This window comes from Oryctolagus cuniculus, chromosome 5, assembly GCF_051225735.1.
Source record: "Oryctolagus cuniculus isolate XC-2025 breed Fujian yellow rabbit chromosome 5, ASM5122573v1, whole genome shotgun sequence".
Lineage (NCBI taxonomy): Eukaryota > Metazoa > Chordata > Mammalia > Lagomorpha > Leporidae > Oryctolagus > Oryctolagus cuniculus.
Window position 1 is genome coordinate 103,692,011 of NC_142871.1, and position 16,999 is coordinate 103,709,009.

At 36.8% G+C, this 16,999-nt stretch overlaps 1 protein-coding gene across 8 annotated transcripts in view; it reads right to left on the reverse strand.

Moving 5' to 3' along the window:
* The window catches only part of ADGRB3 (adhesion G protein-coupled receptor B3), an 857,936-nt gene that overhangs the window by 347,536 nt on the left and 493,401 nt on the right, over window positions 1-16,999 (reverse strand). For all 8 annotated transcript variants that reach the window (XM_017345224.4, XM_002714524.6, XM_089333072.1 and 5 more), the window contains one exon: window positions 12,463-12,506. In XM_017345224.4, the coding sequence (XP_017200713.1) occupies window positions 12,463-12,506 (44 nt within the window). The remainder of the gene's footprint in view (window positions 1-12,462; window positions 12,507-16,999) is intronic.

Here is a 16,999-nt window from a genome sequence, read left to right on the forward strand (position 1 = left end):
TGAAGAATTCAATAGAACAAACGAAAAACACATTTGAGAGCCTTAAAAACAAAATCAGTGAAGTAGAAGAGAGAATATCAGACTTAGAAGACAGAGCACAGGAAAGTATACAGTCAAACCAAAGAAAAGAAAATGAAATTAGAAATATAAAAAATATAGTTGGGAATCTACAGGATACTATTAAAAAACCCAACATTTGGGTTTTAGGAGTTCCTGATGGCATGGAAAGAAAGGATTAGAAAGTGAGATACTTGCAGAGAACTTCCCGGGTTTGGAGAAGGATAGAGACATCCTAGTACAGGAAGCTCATAGAACCCCCATTAAACATGAACAAAAGAGATCCGCACCAAGACACATTGTAATCAAACTTACCAAAGTGAAACATAAAGAAAAGATTCTAAAATGTGTAAGAGAGAAATGTCAGATTACTCTCAGAGGAACTCCAATCAGACTCACATCAGACTTCTCATCAGAAACTCTACAGGCTAGGAGAGAATGGTGAAATATAGCCCAAGTACCAAGAGAAAAAAACTGCCAGCCCAGAATATTATATTCTGCAAAACTCTCATTTGTGAATGAAGGTGAAATAAAGACCTTTCATAGCAAACAGAAATTGAAAGAATTTGTCGCCACCCATCCAGCCCTGCAAAAGATGCTTAAAAATGTGTTACACATAGAAACACGGCCATTAATATGAAAGAAGGTAAAGGAAGAAAACCTCCCAGCAAAAGATCACAGGAAGTTCAAAGCATATATTAGAAATTTCTTTGGGAAAATGCCAGGGCAAAGTCACTTCTTATCAATAGCTTCATTGAATGTTAATGGCCTGAACTGTCCAGTTAAATGACACAGACTGGCTGAATGGATTAAGGAACAAAACCCATCTATTTGCTGCTTAGAAGAAACACATCTTTCCAACAAAGGTGCATGCAGACTGAAAGTGCAAGGTTGGAAAAAGATATTCCATGCCAAAGAAACCAAAAAAGAGCTGGCATAGCCATCTTAATATCAGACAAAATAAACTTTAACACAAAATCTGTTAAGAGAGACAAAGTACTCAAACAGTATTTTTCACTTTATGTTTCTGTGTGGGAGCAAACTGTTGAAATATTTACTTAATGTATGCTAAACTGATCTTCTGTATATAAAGAGAATCGAAAATGAATCTTGATGTGAATGGAAGGGGAGAGGGAGTGGGAAAGGGGAGGGTTGCGGGTGGGAGGGACGTTATGGGGGGGAAGCCATTGTAATCCATAGCCGTACTTTGGAAATTTATATTCATTAAATAAAAGTTTAAAAAAATAAAATAAAATAAATTTAGAGTTCAGAAAAAAAAAGAGAGACAAAGAGGGGCACTATATAATGATTAAGGGATCAATTCAACAGGAATATGTAACTATTATAAACATATATGCACCTAATTACTGGTTTGTTTAAATGATATGTTAGGAATTCAAGGGAAACTGAGACTCCAATACAATAGTATTGGGGGAATTGAATACTCCACTTTCAGCAATAGACAGATCAACCAGACAGAAGATCAACAAGGAAACAGAACATTTAATTGACACTATCGCCCAAATGGATCCAACAGATATCTACAGAACTTTTCATCCTAAACATAAAGAATCCACATTCTTCTCAGATGTACATGGAAACTAATCTAGAATTGACCTTTTACAAGGCCATAAAGCAAGTCTCAGCAAATTCAAAAGAATTAAAATCATATCATCCAGTGCCATGGCTCAATAGGCTAATCCTCCGCCTGCAGCACCAGCACACCTGGTTCTAGTCCCGGTCAGGGCGCCGGATTCTATCCCGGTTGCCCCTCTTCCAGGCCAGCTCTCTGCTGTGGCCCGGAAGTGCAGTGGAAGATGGCCCAAGTCCTTGGGCCCTGCACCCCATGGGAGACCAGGAGAAGCCCTTGGCACCTGGCTTCAGATCAGTGCGGTGCGCCGGCCGCAGTGCACCGGCTGCAGTGGCCTTTGGAGGGTGAACCAAAGGCAAAAGGAAGACTTTTCTCTCTGTCTCTCTCTCTCTCACTGTCCACACTGCCTGTCAAAAAAAAAAAAAAAAAAAAGAAAGAAAGAAAGAAAGAAAAAGAATCATACCATGCATCTTCTCAGACCACAGTGGATTGAAGCTGGAAATGACCAACTCAAGAAGCCCTAGAGCACATGCAAACACATGGAGACTGAACAACATGCTCCTGAATGAACAATGGGTCAAAGAAGAAATCAAAAACTTTTTGGAAGGAAATGAGGATAACAACACAACATATCAAAACTTAAGGGATACAGCAAAAGCAGTGTTGAGAGGAAAGTTTATTCCGATAGGTCCCTACATCAAGAAATTGGAAAGGCACCAAATAAATGAGCTTTCAACGCATCTCAAGGATCTAGAAAAACTTCAGCAAACCAGACCCAAAACTAGTAGGAGAAGAGAAATAATTAAAATTAGAGAAGAAATCAACAGAATTGAATCAAAAAAATTACAAAAGATCAGCAAAAAAAGGGCTGGTTTTTTGAAAAAATAAACAATATTGACACCCCATTGGCCCAACTAACTAAAAAAAGAAAAGACCCAAATCAATAAAATCAGAGATGAAAAAGGGAATTTAACAACAGACACCCCAAAAATAAAATGAGTCATTAGAAATTACTCCAAAGAGTTGTATGCCAGCAAACAGGGAAATCTATCAGAAATGGATAGATTCCTGGACACATGCAACCTACACAAATTGAACCAGGAAGACATAGAAAACCTAAACAGAATAACTGAGACAGAAATTGAAACAGTAATAAAGGCCCTCCCAACAAAGAAAAGCCCAGGACCAGATGAATTCACTGCTGAATTCTACCAGACATTTAAAGAAGAACTAACTCCAATTCTCAAACCATTCAGAAAAATCGAAAACAGAGGGAATCCTCCCAAATTCTTTCTATGAAGCCAGCATCACCCTAATTCCTAAACCTGAAAAAAATGTAGCATTCAAAGAGAATTACAGACCAATATCCCTGATGAACAGAGATGCAAAAACCCTCAATAAAATCCTGGCCAAAAGAATGCAACAACACATCAGAAAGATCATCCACCCAGACCAGGTGGGATTTATCCCTGGTATGCAGGGATGGTTCAACATTTGCAAATCAATCAATGTGATACACCACATTAACAAATTGCAGAAGAAAAACTATATGATTATCTCAATAGATGCAGAGAAAGTATTTGATAAAATACAACACCCTTTCATGATGAAAATTCTAAGCAAATTGGATATAGAAGGAACATTCCTCAATACAATCAAAGCAATTAATGAAAAACCCATGGCCAGTATTTTATTGAATGGGAAAAACTGGAAGTATTTCCACAGAGATTTGATATCTGACAGGGATGTCCACTCTCACCATTGCTATTCAATATAGTACTGGAAGTTTTAGCCAGAGCCATTAGGTAAGAAAAAGAAATCAAAGGGATACAAATTGGAAAGGAAGAAGTCAAACTATCCCTCATTACAAATGATATGATTCTTTCTTTAGGGGATCCAAATGACTCCAACGAGAGACTGTTAAAACTCATAGAAGAGTGTGGAAAAGTAGCATGATATAAAATCAGTGCACAAAAATCAACAGCCTTAGGCTGGCGCCGAGACTCAATAGGCTAATCCTCCACCTGCGGCACCGGCACACCGGGTTCTACTCCCAGTCGGGGTGCCAGATTCTGTCCCGGTCACTCCTCTTCCTGTCCGGCTCTCTGCTGTGGCCAGGGAGTGCAGTGGAGGATGGCCCAAGTCCTTGGGTCCTGCACCTGCATGGGAGACCAGGAGAAGCCCCTGACACCTGGCTTTGGATCAGCGTGGTACGCCAGCTGCAGCATGCCAGCCATAGCAGCCATTTGAGGGTGAACCAACGGAAAAAGGAGGACCTTTCTCTCTGTCTCTCTCACTGTCCACGTTGCCTGTCCAAACAAACAAACAAAAAAATCAACAGCCTTAAAAATACAGGCAGTTCCTCGGCTGAGAAAGAACTGCTGAGATCAATCCACTTCACAATTGCTACAAAAACAATCTTAAAAGAAAGAAATAGAAGAGGATACCAAAAAATGTAAAAATGTTCTATCATTTTTAGAATTAGATAGAAAAATGTTCTATCAATGCTCATGGATTGGTAGAGTCAATATAATCAAAATGCCATTCTCCCAAAAGCAATTTATAGATTCAATGCAATACCAATGAAAATACCAAAGACTTTCTTCTCAGATGTGGAAAAATGATGCTGAAATTCATGTGGAGGCACAGGAGACCTCAAATAGCTAAAGCCATCTTGTACAATAAAAACAAAGCTGGAAGCATCACAATACAAGATTTCAGGACATACTACAGGGAAGTTGTAATCAAAACAGTGTGGTACTGGTACAGAATCAGATGAATTGACCAATGGAACAGAATAGAAACACAAGAAATAAATAGAAACATCTACAGCCAACTTATATTTGATCAAGGATCTAAAACCAATTCCTGGAGCAAGGAAAGTCTATTCAACAAATGGTACTGGGAAAACTGGATTTCCACGTGCAGAAGCATGAAGCAAGACTCCTACCTTACACCATACACAAAAAGTCACTCAACATGGATTAAAGATCTAAATCTATAACCTGACACCATCAAATTATTAGAGAAAATCAGAGACCCTGCAAGATATAGGGACAGGCAAAGACTTCTTGGAAAACACCCCGGAGGCATAGGCAGTCAAAGGCAAAATTAAATATTGGGATTGCATCAAATTGAGAAGTTTCTGTACTGCAAAAGAAACAGTCAGGAGAGTGAAGGGGAAACTGACAGAATGGGAAAAATATTTGCAAACTGTGCAACAGATAAAGGATTAATAACCAGAATCTGAGATTAAGAAACTCCACAACAACAAAACAAAGAACCCACTTATGAGATGGGCCAAGGAATTCAACAGATATTTTTCAAAAAGAGGAAATCCAAATGGACAACAGACACATGAAAAAATGTTCAGAATCACTAGCAATCAGGGAAATGCAAATCAAAACCACAATGAGGTTTCACCTCACCCTGGTTAGAATAGCTTACATACAGAAATCTACCAACAACAGATGTTGGAGAGGATGTGGGGAAAAAGGGATGCTAACCCACTGTTGGTGGGAATGCAAACTGGTCAAGCCACTGTGGAAGTCAGTCTGGAGATTCCTCAGAAACCTGAATATAACCCTACCATTCGACCCAGCCATCCCACTCCTTGGAATTTACCCAAAGGAAATGAAATTGGCAAATAAAAGAGCTTTCTGCATCTCAATGTTTATGGCAGTTCAATTCACAATAGCTAAGACATGGATTCAACCTAAATGCCCATCAACAGAAGACTGGATAAAGAAATTACGGGATATGTACTCTATAGAATACTATACAGCAGTAAAAAACAATGAAATCTGGTCATTTGCAACAAAATGGAGGAATCTGGAACACATCATGCTGAGTGAAAAGAGCCAGTCCCACTGGTGCTGCGGCTCAATAGGCTAATGCTCCGCCTTGCAGCGCCAGCACACCAGGTTCTAGTCCTGGTAGGGGTGCCAGATTCTGTCCCAGTTGCCCCTCTTCCAGGCCAGCTCTCTGCTGTGGCCCGGAAGTGCAGTGGAAGATGGCCCAAGTCCTTGGGCCCTGCACCCCATTGGAGACCAGGAGAAGCACCTGGCTTCCAGCTTCAGATCAGCGCAGTGCACCAACCGCAGCGCGCCGGCCAAGGTGGCCATTGGAGGGTGAACCAACGGTAAAGGAAGACCTTTCTCTCTGTCTCTCTCTCTCACTGTCCACTCTGCCTGTCAAAAAAAGAAAAAAAAGAAAAAAAGCAAAGAGCCAGCGCCAAAGAGACAAATATCATATGTTCTCCTTAATTAGTGACAAATAACTGTAAACCTAAAAGGAAACTTGTTGAAGTGAAATGGACACTATGAGAAACAATGACTTGATCAGCCCTTGTCCTGACTGTACAGGAACAACTTAATACTTTATTCCTTTTAGTATTTTTTTGTTCTACTTAATATCATTGGTTGAACTTTTAATTAACACACAATTATTCTTAGGTGTTTAAATTTCATCTAAAAGTGATCCCTGTTAAATATAAGAGTGGGAATAAGAGAGGGAGGAGATGTACAGTTCAGCACACGCTCACTCGGACTTACCCCTAATGGTAGAGTTAGAAACATGCTAGGGGATTCCAATTCAATCCCATCAAGCTGCCATGTACCAATGCCATCTCACTAGTCAAAGTAATCAGTTTCAGTTCATAATTGAACATAATGATAGGATTAAGAGTCAAAGTGATCACTTAAACAAGACTAGTGTCTGCTAATACTAACTGTTAGAATTAAAAAGGAGAGAATGATCCAACATGGAAAGCGGGATACACAGCAGATTCATAGAAGGGCAGATGTTCTAAACAGCACTATGGCCTCAGAATCAGCCCTTAAGGCATTCAGATTCAGCTAAAAAGCCCATGAAAGTATTTCAGACATGGAAAGCCAAGACACTCTGGCAAAAAAATAAAGATCTAAATGAAAGATATCTGTGAGTGAGATCCCAGCAGAGAGAATGGGCCATCAAAGAAGGAGGTACCTTTCTCTGAAGGGAGGAGAGAATTTCCACTTTGACTATGGCCTTGTCTAAATAAGATCTGAGTTGGCAACTCAAGAGGCTTCCACAGCTTTGGCAACTCACGACAAGAGCCTCGGGTGATTACTGACACCATAAATAAGAGTGTCAATTGTTAAATCAACAACAGGAGTCCTCCTCGTGTAGGATCTCTGTCCTGAATGTGTTGTGCTATGTGATTTAACGGTATAACTAGTACTTAAATAGTACTTTATACTTTGTGTTTCTGTTGGGTGCAAACTGTTGAAATCTTTACTTAGCATATACTAAATTGATCTTCTGTATATAAAGATAATTGAAAATTAATCTTGATGTGAATGGGATGGGAGAAGGAGTTGGAGATGGGATGGTTGCTGGTGGGAGGGTGGTTATCGGGGGAAAGGCTGCTATAATCCAAAAGTTGTACTTTGGGAATTTATATTTATTAAATAAAATTTTAAAAAATCAGAAAAAATAAACAAGTTTTAAACTCATCAATTTGTGCAATAAAAAAGGATCAGAAGTTCTTGAAATTAGTTTTTTTTCTTTTTTTTAAACCCTCTCTAATCAATGATTTACCAGGAAATTCTAGAAACAGTAATCTACTAGAATCATGCCTATTAGTATATTGAATATTTGCAATGTAGTTTCTTTTTTCATTGCTACTCAAGGAAATGATTCAGGCAGATAACTGCAAGTATACTTCGATATTTCCCTCAAAGGCCATGAAATCACTGTTTTATAAGGTTAGTTATTCTTGGTCTATTTTTTCTAGTAACTATTGTACAAATTAGGCTCCCAATAAGACTCTCTTGTTTTTTTTTTTCTTCTTTAATATAATTGCAAGAAAATTAATCTCACTTTATATTAGTTTGCTCCCGGCCTAGCTCCATTTGAATGAAACTAGATAGATAGATAGATAGATAGATAGATAGATAGGCTTTACCATTTGATTATTCCCTTGAGAGGAAAGGTTAACCATCCAATAATGATAATGGTTTGTATAGTTGATTTGAACCTCTAAGATGTAGCAGATCTTTCTTAGGGTATATGACTGTGTTGCCCTAATGCATAGGTTTGTCAAAATCACCCAGCGAGAAAAGAAATGATAAGCTATTTGCACTAATGCAATGACATAGAGGTGTTTATTTTATATTTTCTAGGAGTTAGATTATAAGTTAAATGAAATGATGATTCCAATATGAATAACAAAAGGAGAGGATGATGTTGTTCTGGTTGTAAAGAAATAAGGATAACACAAGCAAAGGAGATGAATCACTTCAATTACTTAACTGTGAGACAAACTATTATCACGTCAATCAATATATCAATTTGAAATATAGCAATGTGGGAAATTTCAGGGTTATAAAGTTTTGGTTACCTACAAGATAGGTAAATAAATCACAAATAGATTAATAAAATAGTTTAGCAACAGTCAAGCAATAGTTACTAATAATTGCAATGGAAGCATAGGCAATTAAACCTTTGAAACATTTTCTGAAAAAAACGTTAATCCTTCACAAGTATGACAACATCAGATGGATTGCACTACAAAATCCACAGAGAAAAACTACAGGATGATTTAAAAGGAACAAAAATAAGGTTTCTGGGTTATGCAGTCAACACACATGGTCTAACATTCAAAAACTACGATTATGGTAGCGCAAAAAATGTGAAAATTATCTGTCAATTATTTAAATGATAATTTTGTAGGCTATTTTTTAAAAGAAAAATGTAAAAACAAATATTTCTCTTATCTAAAATAACCCTATTCTGAAGTGAGGAAACTGCTCTTTAATTTTCTTTATGGATCAATTTATAAAGCACTTTCGGCATCCTGGTAATTAGTGAGCTAAAGCAAGATCAAAATATTATTTTAAATTGCCTAAAACTGTTGGGTCTAACGAGAGTAAAATAAAGTGGCTTTGTTTCAGATTATCAGATAATAGAGTACCCTTAGAAATGAAATTAGTTATTTATAATGGAGCTTAGAACTGTAACAAGCTGGGGCATTCTACCTTCAAACTTCTAATATTATATCTGAAAACTACTGAAATATTTATAAACCAATAAGATAAAACCAAAATGGTAATACTTCTTAAACAAGAAGAGCACATAAGAAACCTGCATTTATTCTTACAAAAAACAAATTTGATGAATGCATACCAAGTGAATGTATAGCAGGCATCAAAAGTGCAGTGATAAGATAAAGCATCTTTATTATGGTGCCAATTTTCTGGTGAGGGAGATAGGCAAAAACAAACAAACCAAAATAAATAATAACAGTAGGAAAGTATGCTGTGAAGAATATAAAATGAGGTGACACAAAGGAGCAAGAAGGTAACACTTTGGAATAAGCCAGAGACATCCTCAAGGAAGAATGTATAAGGAGGTATACCCAGCACAGGGTATAGAATAAAACAAAATAGAAATCACATCAACAATCATCAATACAGACAGTATTAGATAAATTGTGAGACATATATAAATTGTGTGTGTGTGTGTGTATACATATACATACACAGTATCTATACAAGGCAGTAGGTCAAAGGCATGAAATACAGGTAACAAAACACAAAAAAGTCCAAGATATATGTTGACTTTGAAATTAAGGTTGCTAACAATTACAAAAATGTGGCCTTCGAGATGTGGGCAGGTATGAAGACCAAGAGTAGTGATGGTCAATGTTTAGCATAACAATATGTTTTAATATTTTGCATGTAAGAGATATTCATTCTTTGCCTTTTGAAATTATAATTAATGCTAAAAAATTTAAAAGGAAGATAAGCATTTAGTCTAGCAGTTAAGACTACTTGGGATGCTGCTATCCCATATCAGAGTTGGTTGAATTCCTGGCTCTGGCTTCTGTTTCCCAAACCCTGATAGGCAGTGGTGAGGGCTCAAGAAATTGGGTTCCTGTCACCCACATGGGATACATGAATTGAATTATTGGCTCCTGGCTTTGGCCCAGGGGGTAGGCATTATGGGCATTTATGCAATGAATCAATGAACAAGAACTCTGCCTGTATTCCTGTATATATTTCTATCTCAAATAGGTAAATAAAAATTAAGAAATGAAAAGGATAGCAACTTGACCCATCAATATTAAAACATTTCTTGTTTCAACTTCATTGCTGTAGTGTCACTTAAGTCAAACTTTCTCGGGATACAAAAAAAAAGTAGCACTACCTCTTAACTATTAACTGTTCTTAGAAGACCTATACTAAAAGTTAAAATATTCATATCAATAAAATTATTGTATATGTGAACATAATTAAAATAGAACAGATGTGGAGAAAGAAAATAAAGTTGTCTTAACCTTCATTGTTCTAAAATTGACGCAGAAAAACATTGTTTGATGATAAAACATTCTGGTAAAAAGTGTAATAGGACACAAGTACCTTCACAGTGTAAAGTCTTTTGATTGCTTTTCAGGTACATCAAGGAAACATGAAATATACTGATCTCTTGAGATTATCTGCTTTGAAAAGCAACTAAACTCATATCCTCTCTCTCTCAATAGTGTTTTCAAGGACACCTTAAAAGTTGAATTTTGTAAAGCTACACATGTTCTTTGTGATGGATCAGAGTCACATTATCAGCAAATGTTGGGGAAAGTGGAGTGTGATTGATTCCTAAGGTTAATGCTGACCTCAAATGCCAATGGCTTTGTAAATAAAATCCAACACTTTACACTGTCTGTGAAAGGAAACCAAAGGAGGTATAAAATAGGGGAATGTTTCTTTTTGTAGTGTCCCTTTAATAGTCATAAAGGACTTTTGGAGTAAATAACACTTTCCTTTGTTTGGGTCAACACAAAAATCCATCCTCCCCAGTAAAATGATGATGAAACTAAATCAAAATTGGCTTTTATTCACCGAGATATGCAAGTAGCTATAATAAGGAGTTTAAGATAGTATAAGTTGATAATTAAGTTGGAACTTTACAGTATTTATTCTTTCTTTGGCTATAAAACACACTAAACAACACTAAATAGCACCTCAGAATATACAACCAAAGTCTTCTACAGCTATTTGTGTAGAGAGGAAAGCCTACAGAGATTTTATGGTTTTTGATTTTCCACATCAGAGCACCAGTTTTGAGTGTCAGCTGCTCCATTTCAATCCAGCTCCCTCGAAATGCACCAGGGAAGGCAGAGGATGATGTCCCAAGTGCTTGGGCCCCTGCTACCAATGTGGGATTCTTGGATGGAATGCTTGGCTTCTGGGTTGGTCTGCCCACTCCCAGCCACTGTGGCCATTTGCAGTAAACTGGCAGATGGAAGGTCACTGTCTCCTGTGTCCTGCTCTCTCCTTTTCTCTTCCCCTTCCTACTCTCTCTTTCAAATAAATAAAGAATAAAGAAAAAACTTTATCAACAAGGGCATTTGACCATTTATCACTCGGGAAAGCTGGGATTCTCCTAAGGTACCAGGAGAAAAGACTCCTTAGAATATCAGAAAGTAGAAGTGAAAGATATGCTTAATATTATTGATTTCTCACCCACATAAAGACATTTTTGTTGTTTCAATTAAATTAATTCCCTTGGACTGAGAAAATTGCTAGGGGGTTTTGCTCCTTTTCCAAAAATTCTAATAATATTTCTCTCCTAGACTCTCTGTTAAGGGATAAGTAACAGCACAAAACTTGAAATACTGGTCACATTTGGGTTGAAGAACATTGAGAGAATCTTTGAATACATAGAACACTACAATATCATGCTCTGACAGCACACATGTGCTATTAGCTTTGAACCTCTGCTCTCTGCCATAAAAAAAAAAAAGCACAAACATAGTTTATAATCTATATAACTACTTAAAGTATAGGAGAGTAAGACTTAACTGTTAATTTTTTCTGCTATTTGAGATATTTAAATCTCACAGAATTATCCATGATATGAAAATGATTTTGATCAGATATATTGCAACTACTTGTACAAACAGAAATACACAAAAGAATTACTCATCCTTTTTTGTGAAATTATATTCTTTTGCCTGAAATCATAAAATATATAAAAATTAAATTTTTTTTGACAGGCAGAGTTAGACAGTGAGAGAGAGAGACAGAGAGAAAGGTCTTCCTTCCATTGGTTAACCCCCTCAGATGGCTGCTACAGCTGGCATGCCGATCCGAAGCCAGAAGCCAGGTGCTTCTTCCTGGTCTCCCATGTGGGTGCAGGGCCCAAGCACTTGGGCCATCCTCCACTGCACTCCCGGGCCACAGCAGAGAGCTGGACTGGAAGAGAAGCAACCAGGACAGAATCCGGCGCCCCAACCAGGACTAGAACCCAGGGTGCCGGTGCCGCAGGTGGAGGATCAGTCTAGTGAGCCGCGGTGCAGGAAAAAATTAAATGTTAATCTATTCATAATAAAACTAAGTGGAAGAAAAATAGAAATATTGTACTAATCTGTAGTAAATTCAAGGTCACGCAAGTAATGTATTGGCTGTATGATCGCAGAGATTGCTACATCATTTTTCAATACTAAGCCAAATTACTGGTGAAGACACTGAAAATAAATTTGAGGTTCTATAATTCTAAAATATCAGAGCTTTTAAAAAATCCTCTTGGAATTCACATTGCAATGTGACTTAAGCATTAGATAATGCAATCCTATCTCAAGAAGTAACCTGATGTCATCACTGCACACAAATACATTCATCACACTCTCCTGTAGATCCAAAATGGAGAATGCTTTCTAAGTGTAACTCACATCTCACTGGATTATATTCCTGTTAACTAACAAGTGGCTGAAATAATTTAATGTGCTTTGAATATTCAGCACAAAGTAATATAAGAAAACATCTGTCACTTACGTTTTTGAGTCATCCCACAATACACAATAGGGATTCAAGGTACCCTAAAAAAAAGCAGAGAAAGTTTCAATAAATAGATCGTGAATACATACAAAAAACTTAACTTTTAAGTTAATCTCACATAAACTTTTTATGTGAGATTCAAACAGAATGGTAGGTTTCTTCTTGCAGTAGGATTCTTTAAAGCTTTCACCTCAGTTTGTTTTTCTTAAGAAATGTACATTTCCTTTCTTGTAGACTTAATAACACATTTTGTGACACTCTGTGAAAGCAATAATATATTTAGTCTTAGTATTACAACCTACATTTACTTTTGTGAGAATTTGAAAGCAAAGCTATCATACAGTGTAATTCCATATTTTGAGTGTTTCAGTTGCATATCTGTTTCTCTAAAATTTTAATTGCTGTGCTACTTTCCTTAAAAATAGTCAAATTTTAAGTAGTCAAAATTTAAATTACAATGAAGCATATCATATTAGACACATGTACAATTACCACCACCACTTCCTCTTCACCCTCCAGCCGGTGCTTCCTGGAGGCAAGAGGTGGTATATTAAACTGTCCACTTCTGCAGAGTTTTTTGATTTTCAGTACTTTATTCACTGACAGATCATGTTTGGATAACATTACTTCTAGTGAAACTTTGAGAAAGAAGTGCTAGATTTTCATTCAGTTCAATCATGAAGTATTGAGTATTAACCAAGACATTTAGGATGACACATGAAATTTCCATACAATTATCCCAAGTATATTTTTTAGTTGATCTAATGCTTTTTTTTCACTAAAACTAGATGTGACTTCAGATTTTTTTCAATATAATGCTTTAAAAATGACTAACAATTAGAGTCAGAACTTAACTTGCAACATATTTAATATTGTGACCAAACCCATATTTAGCTATTTACAACATTTTGCACAGAATTCTTCCTGGAAGTTTTGATCTGTTTTCCCAAGTATATATTTTTTTTATTTAAAGAGTCCTAATAATGTAAAGCTTCTTCTTGCTGTCTGCCTGTTCACATTCACTGGGCCTTATTTTGCCATTTGAAACAACTTAGTAATTTTTCCCTTAACTAGTATCTTTAGATATATACAGATTCTATTATATCCCTGTAGAATCTTCACTTAACCATTAAACATATTCTGTAGTCTTCAAGTTCTCTTATCCTCCACATCATTCATTTCTTGGTGCATATACTCATAGAGTAGGGAAATACCCATTTGCTCTGTGAAGAGCAGGGTGGAACTACCGTCTCTACAATTTAGATGCTATAATTCCAACAATGCAAACTAAGATGCTAACAGATATTTTGGTAGACTCTTCTTGAGCTTGACAGGCATGACTCATGTATTGCAATCTTTTGAGTTCTTTTTAAGTCATGATTTTGGCATCCCACACATTCACTATTTCTTCCAAGCTTTGCATCATTGCAGGATCAAGAAACAAAAAGGGTCATCTGCGTTCTTATCCAACCAAGTCATTGATAAAAGACAATAAATAAGTGAACACAGTTCAAAGATATAGCTCTAAAACAGGCCACTGGCTCTTTTCCACAAGTTGAGACACTCCCTTAGTGCCAGAAAGCTGTGACAAATCTCAAGCTTCAATTTTGTCAATAATCTGACAAGTACTAGAGTGGGTCTGGCATAACAACATGTTCACAAATATAAGCAGGCTTTTTGTGAATGGTGCCCTTATAAAGTGCTGTTTGCTGTTTACATTCTAGAATTTTGTAGAAATAAAAATTAAACTCACTATTCCAGAATTTAAGAAATCTACCAAAATTTAATTTATCATTCAGTTTCACTGGGAAATTTGACTACCGCCAATATTAAGGGATCATAACCATTCTCCTCAAACCACATATTCAAAGTATCTATTTTGTCAAATGTTACTATTTCTAGAATAGACTCCTAGAAAATAAAAACATCCTTCCCTGAAAATAAAAGAGTCCTAGTCACACAGTAGTAGATAAGGAATGCACATATGGAATTTTTATCTAACAACACAAGAGAAATGTTCGTATCAATGTCACTAGTCAGAATTTACCAAGTAAGGGGAAAATGACATTTAGTAGAGTTTTATGGAAGAAGAAGGTTCTTATATGTTTCTTATAAAAGTCTTGGATCTGGATGTTCGAGGGATATAAAAGGGTATGTGTCTTCCTCTAAATTATGAAGCCCTATCTAGTTGTTGTTGTTTTTTTTTTTTGTTTTGTTTTGTTTTGTTTTGTTTTTTGACAGAGTGGACAGTGAGAGAGAGAGACAGAGAGAAAGGTCTTCCTTTGCCGTTGGTTCACCCTCCAATGGCCGCCGCGGCCAGCGCACTGCGGCCGGCGCACCGCGCTGATCCAAAGCCAGGAGACAGGTACTTATCCTGGTCTCCCATGGGGTGCAGGGCCCAAGCACTTGGGCCATCCTCCACTGCCTTCTCAGGCTACAGCAGAGAGCTGGCCTGGAAGAGGGGAAACCGGGACAGAATCTGGTGCCCCGACTGGGACTAGAACCCGGTGTGCCGGCGCTGCAAGGTGGAGGATTAGCCTAGTGAGCCGTGGTGCCAGCCAGCCCTTTCTAGTTTTACCTGGAATTTTTTTTTTCATGCAGCTTATGACTTAACTGATAAGCCATCAGCATAGCTAAAATGTTGCATTATGAGGTTATTCTGTAGTTATTTAGCGTTATATTCAACAGAGCTCAAAGCACTTTATAAGCAACAAGTTGTCATTGGAACACGACAATGAAGTATATGGGAGCATATATGTAGATGATATTAGAGCATTTACACATAGCTCAATGATTTTAGAAATATATTAATTAGTTTAAGTCTATATATAAACTAATACACAATACTGTCTAAACGCTTATTACCTCATCATTATTGTTCATAATATGTTATGGCAAAACAAAATAATATTAGAAAAGAAATACAATATAAACTTGTTTGGATATTCATTTCCTTTTTATTCCGTTAAAGAAACTGATCTCCACTCAAACAAAAGTATAAAGAGGAGGTGGGATGGTTTGGGGGTAGGAGGGCAGCTATGGGGGGAAGAACAGCTTTAATCCAAAAGTTGTACTAATGAAATTTATATTTATTAAATAAAAGCTTTCTATAAAAATAAATAAAAATTACATTAAAAAAGAAACACTTTTTTAATTATTCCATATTTTTGTCAACACCCAGTTTTACACTTGATCATCTTTCACTCTTGCTTCTTAGACACTATATCATGTGCCTCCTTAGCTCCTCCTTATCTATAGATACTATACCATTTCTCCTCCTGTCCTTACAAAAATTTATCTTTTAAAGATGTTTCACTTATTTGAGAGGTAAATACAGAGAAGGATACAGAGAGCTCCCATTTGCTAGTTTATTCTTCAAATGACAGGAATGGTCTGGGATGGATCAGGCTTAAGCCAGAAACTGAGAACAAAATCCAGGTCTCCCACTTGGGTGGCAGTGAACCAATTACTTGAGCCATTGCCACTTCCTCCCAGGCTTACATTAGCAAGAAGCTGGAATCAGGAGCCAAGATGGAAATCAAACCCAGGTAACTCCATCTCATGAGGGACATGGGTACCTTAATTGGGATCTTACCACTAGGCTAAATGTCTAACCATATTCTGAGAATTAAGACACCAGCCATGTGAAAATCATTATTGGTTCCAAAATACAGTGTTTAATATTAAATGTCACTATTGTGTGAAGTATACAACAGATATTACTAAGTAAGTATTTATTTTAATACAATCACCACTATTAAGGAACATCAAAAAGTTCATGGAAAATTGGAATTAGGACAACTTTAAAGATTAATTAATTAATTTATTTGAAAGCGAAAATGACAGAGAGAGAGAAGGATATAATTGTGCACGCACACACACTCACACACACCAGGGAGATATAGTGAAACAGAGAGAGAGAGAGAGAGAGATCTTCCTTGTCCTGTTTCACTCTTCAAATGGCCACAATAGTCACGTTTGGGCCAGGCCAGGCAGGAGCCAGGAACTCCATTAGGGTCTCCCACGTGAGTGGTAAGGTCATCATCCTCTGGTTTCTCATGCATGTTAGCAGAGAAATGCATCAGAAATGGATGATCCTGGACTTGAATTGGCACTCCAATATGAGATGCTGGCATAGCAAGTAGTGATTTAATTCACTGTGCCACAACGTCATCCCCAGAATAACTTTAGTTTGATCCAAAAATTTTTGAAATTCATGCATAATTTTTTCATAATACATTTTCCATGGATATGAAAGTTTACATGCTGAAGTTAGTTAAATATTTGAAGTTTAGAAAAACGATCTGTACAAATAAAGTAGATGAGTCTTAGAACCTGGATAGACTAGTCACTTAAAGGATAAGAAAGTGAAATGAAACACATAACTTAAAAGACAGTGATAAATGAATTCTAAACATTTTTAAAAAGGCTAAAAAAGTTTCTGCTGCGAAACTACTTACAAGCTATTTGCTATAATTTTCAGATCGCTTTCTCAAAGGGACGTGGCTATAACAGTTATGAGAAATTTATAGGA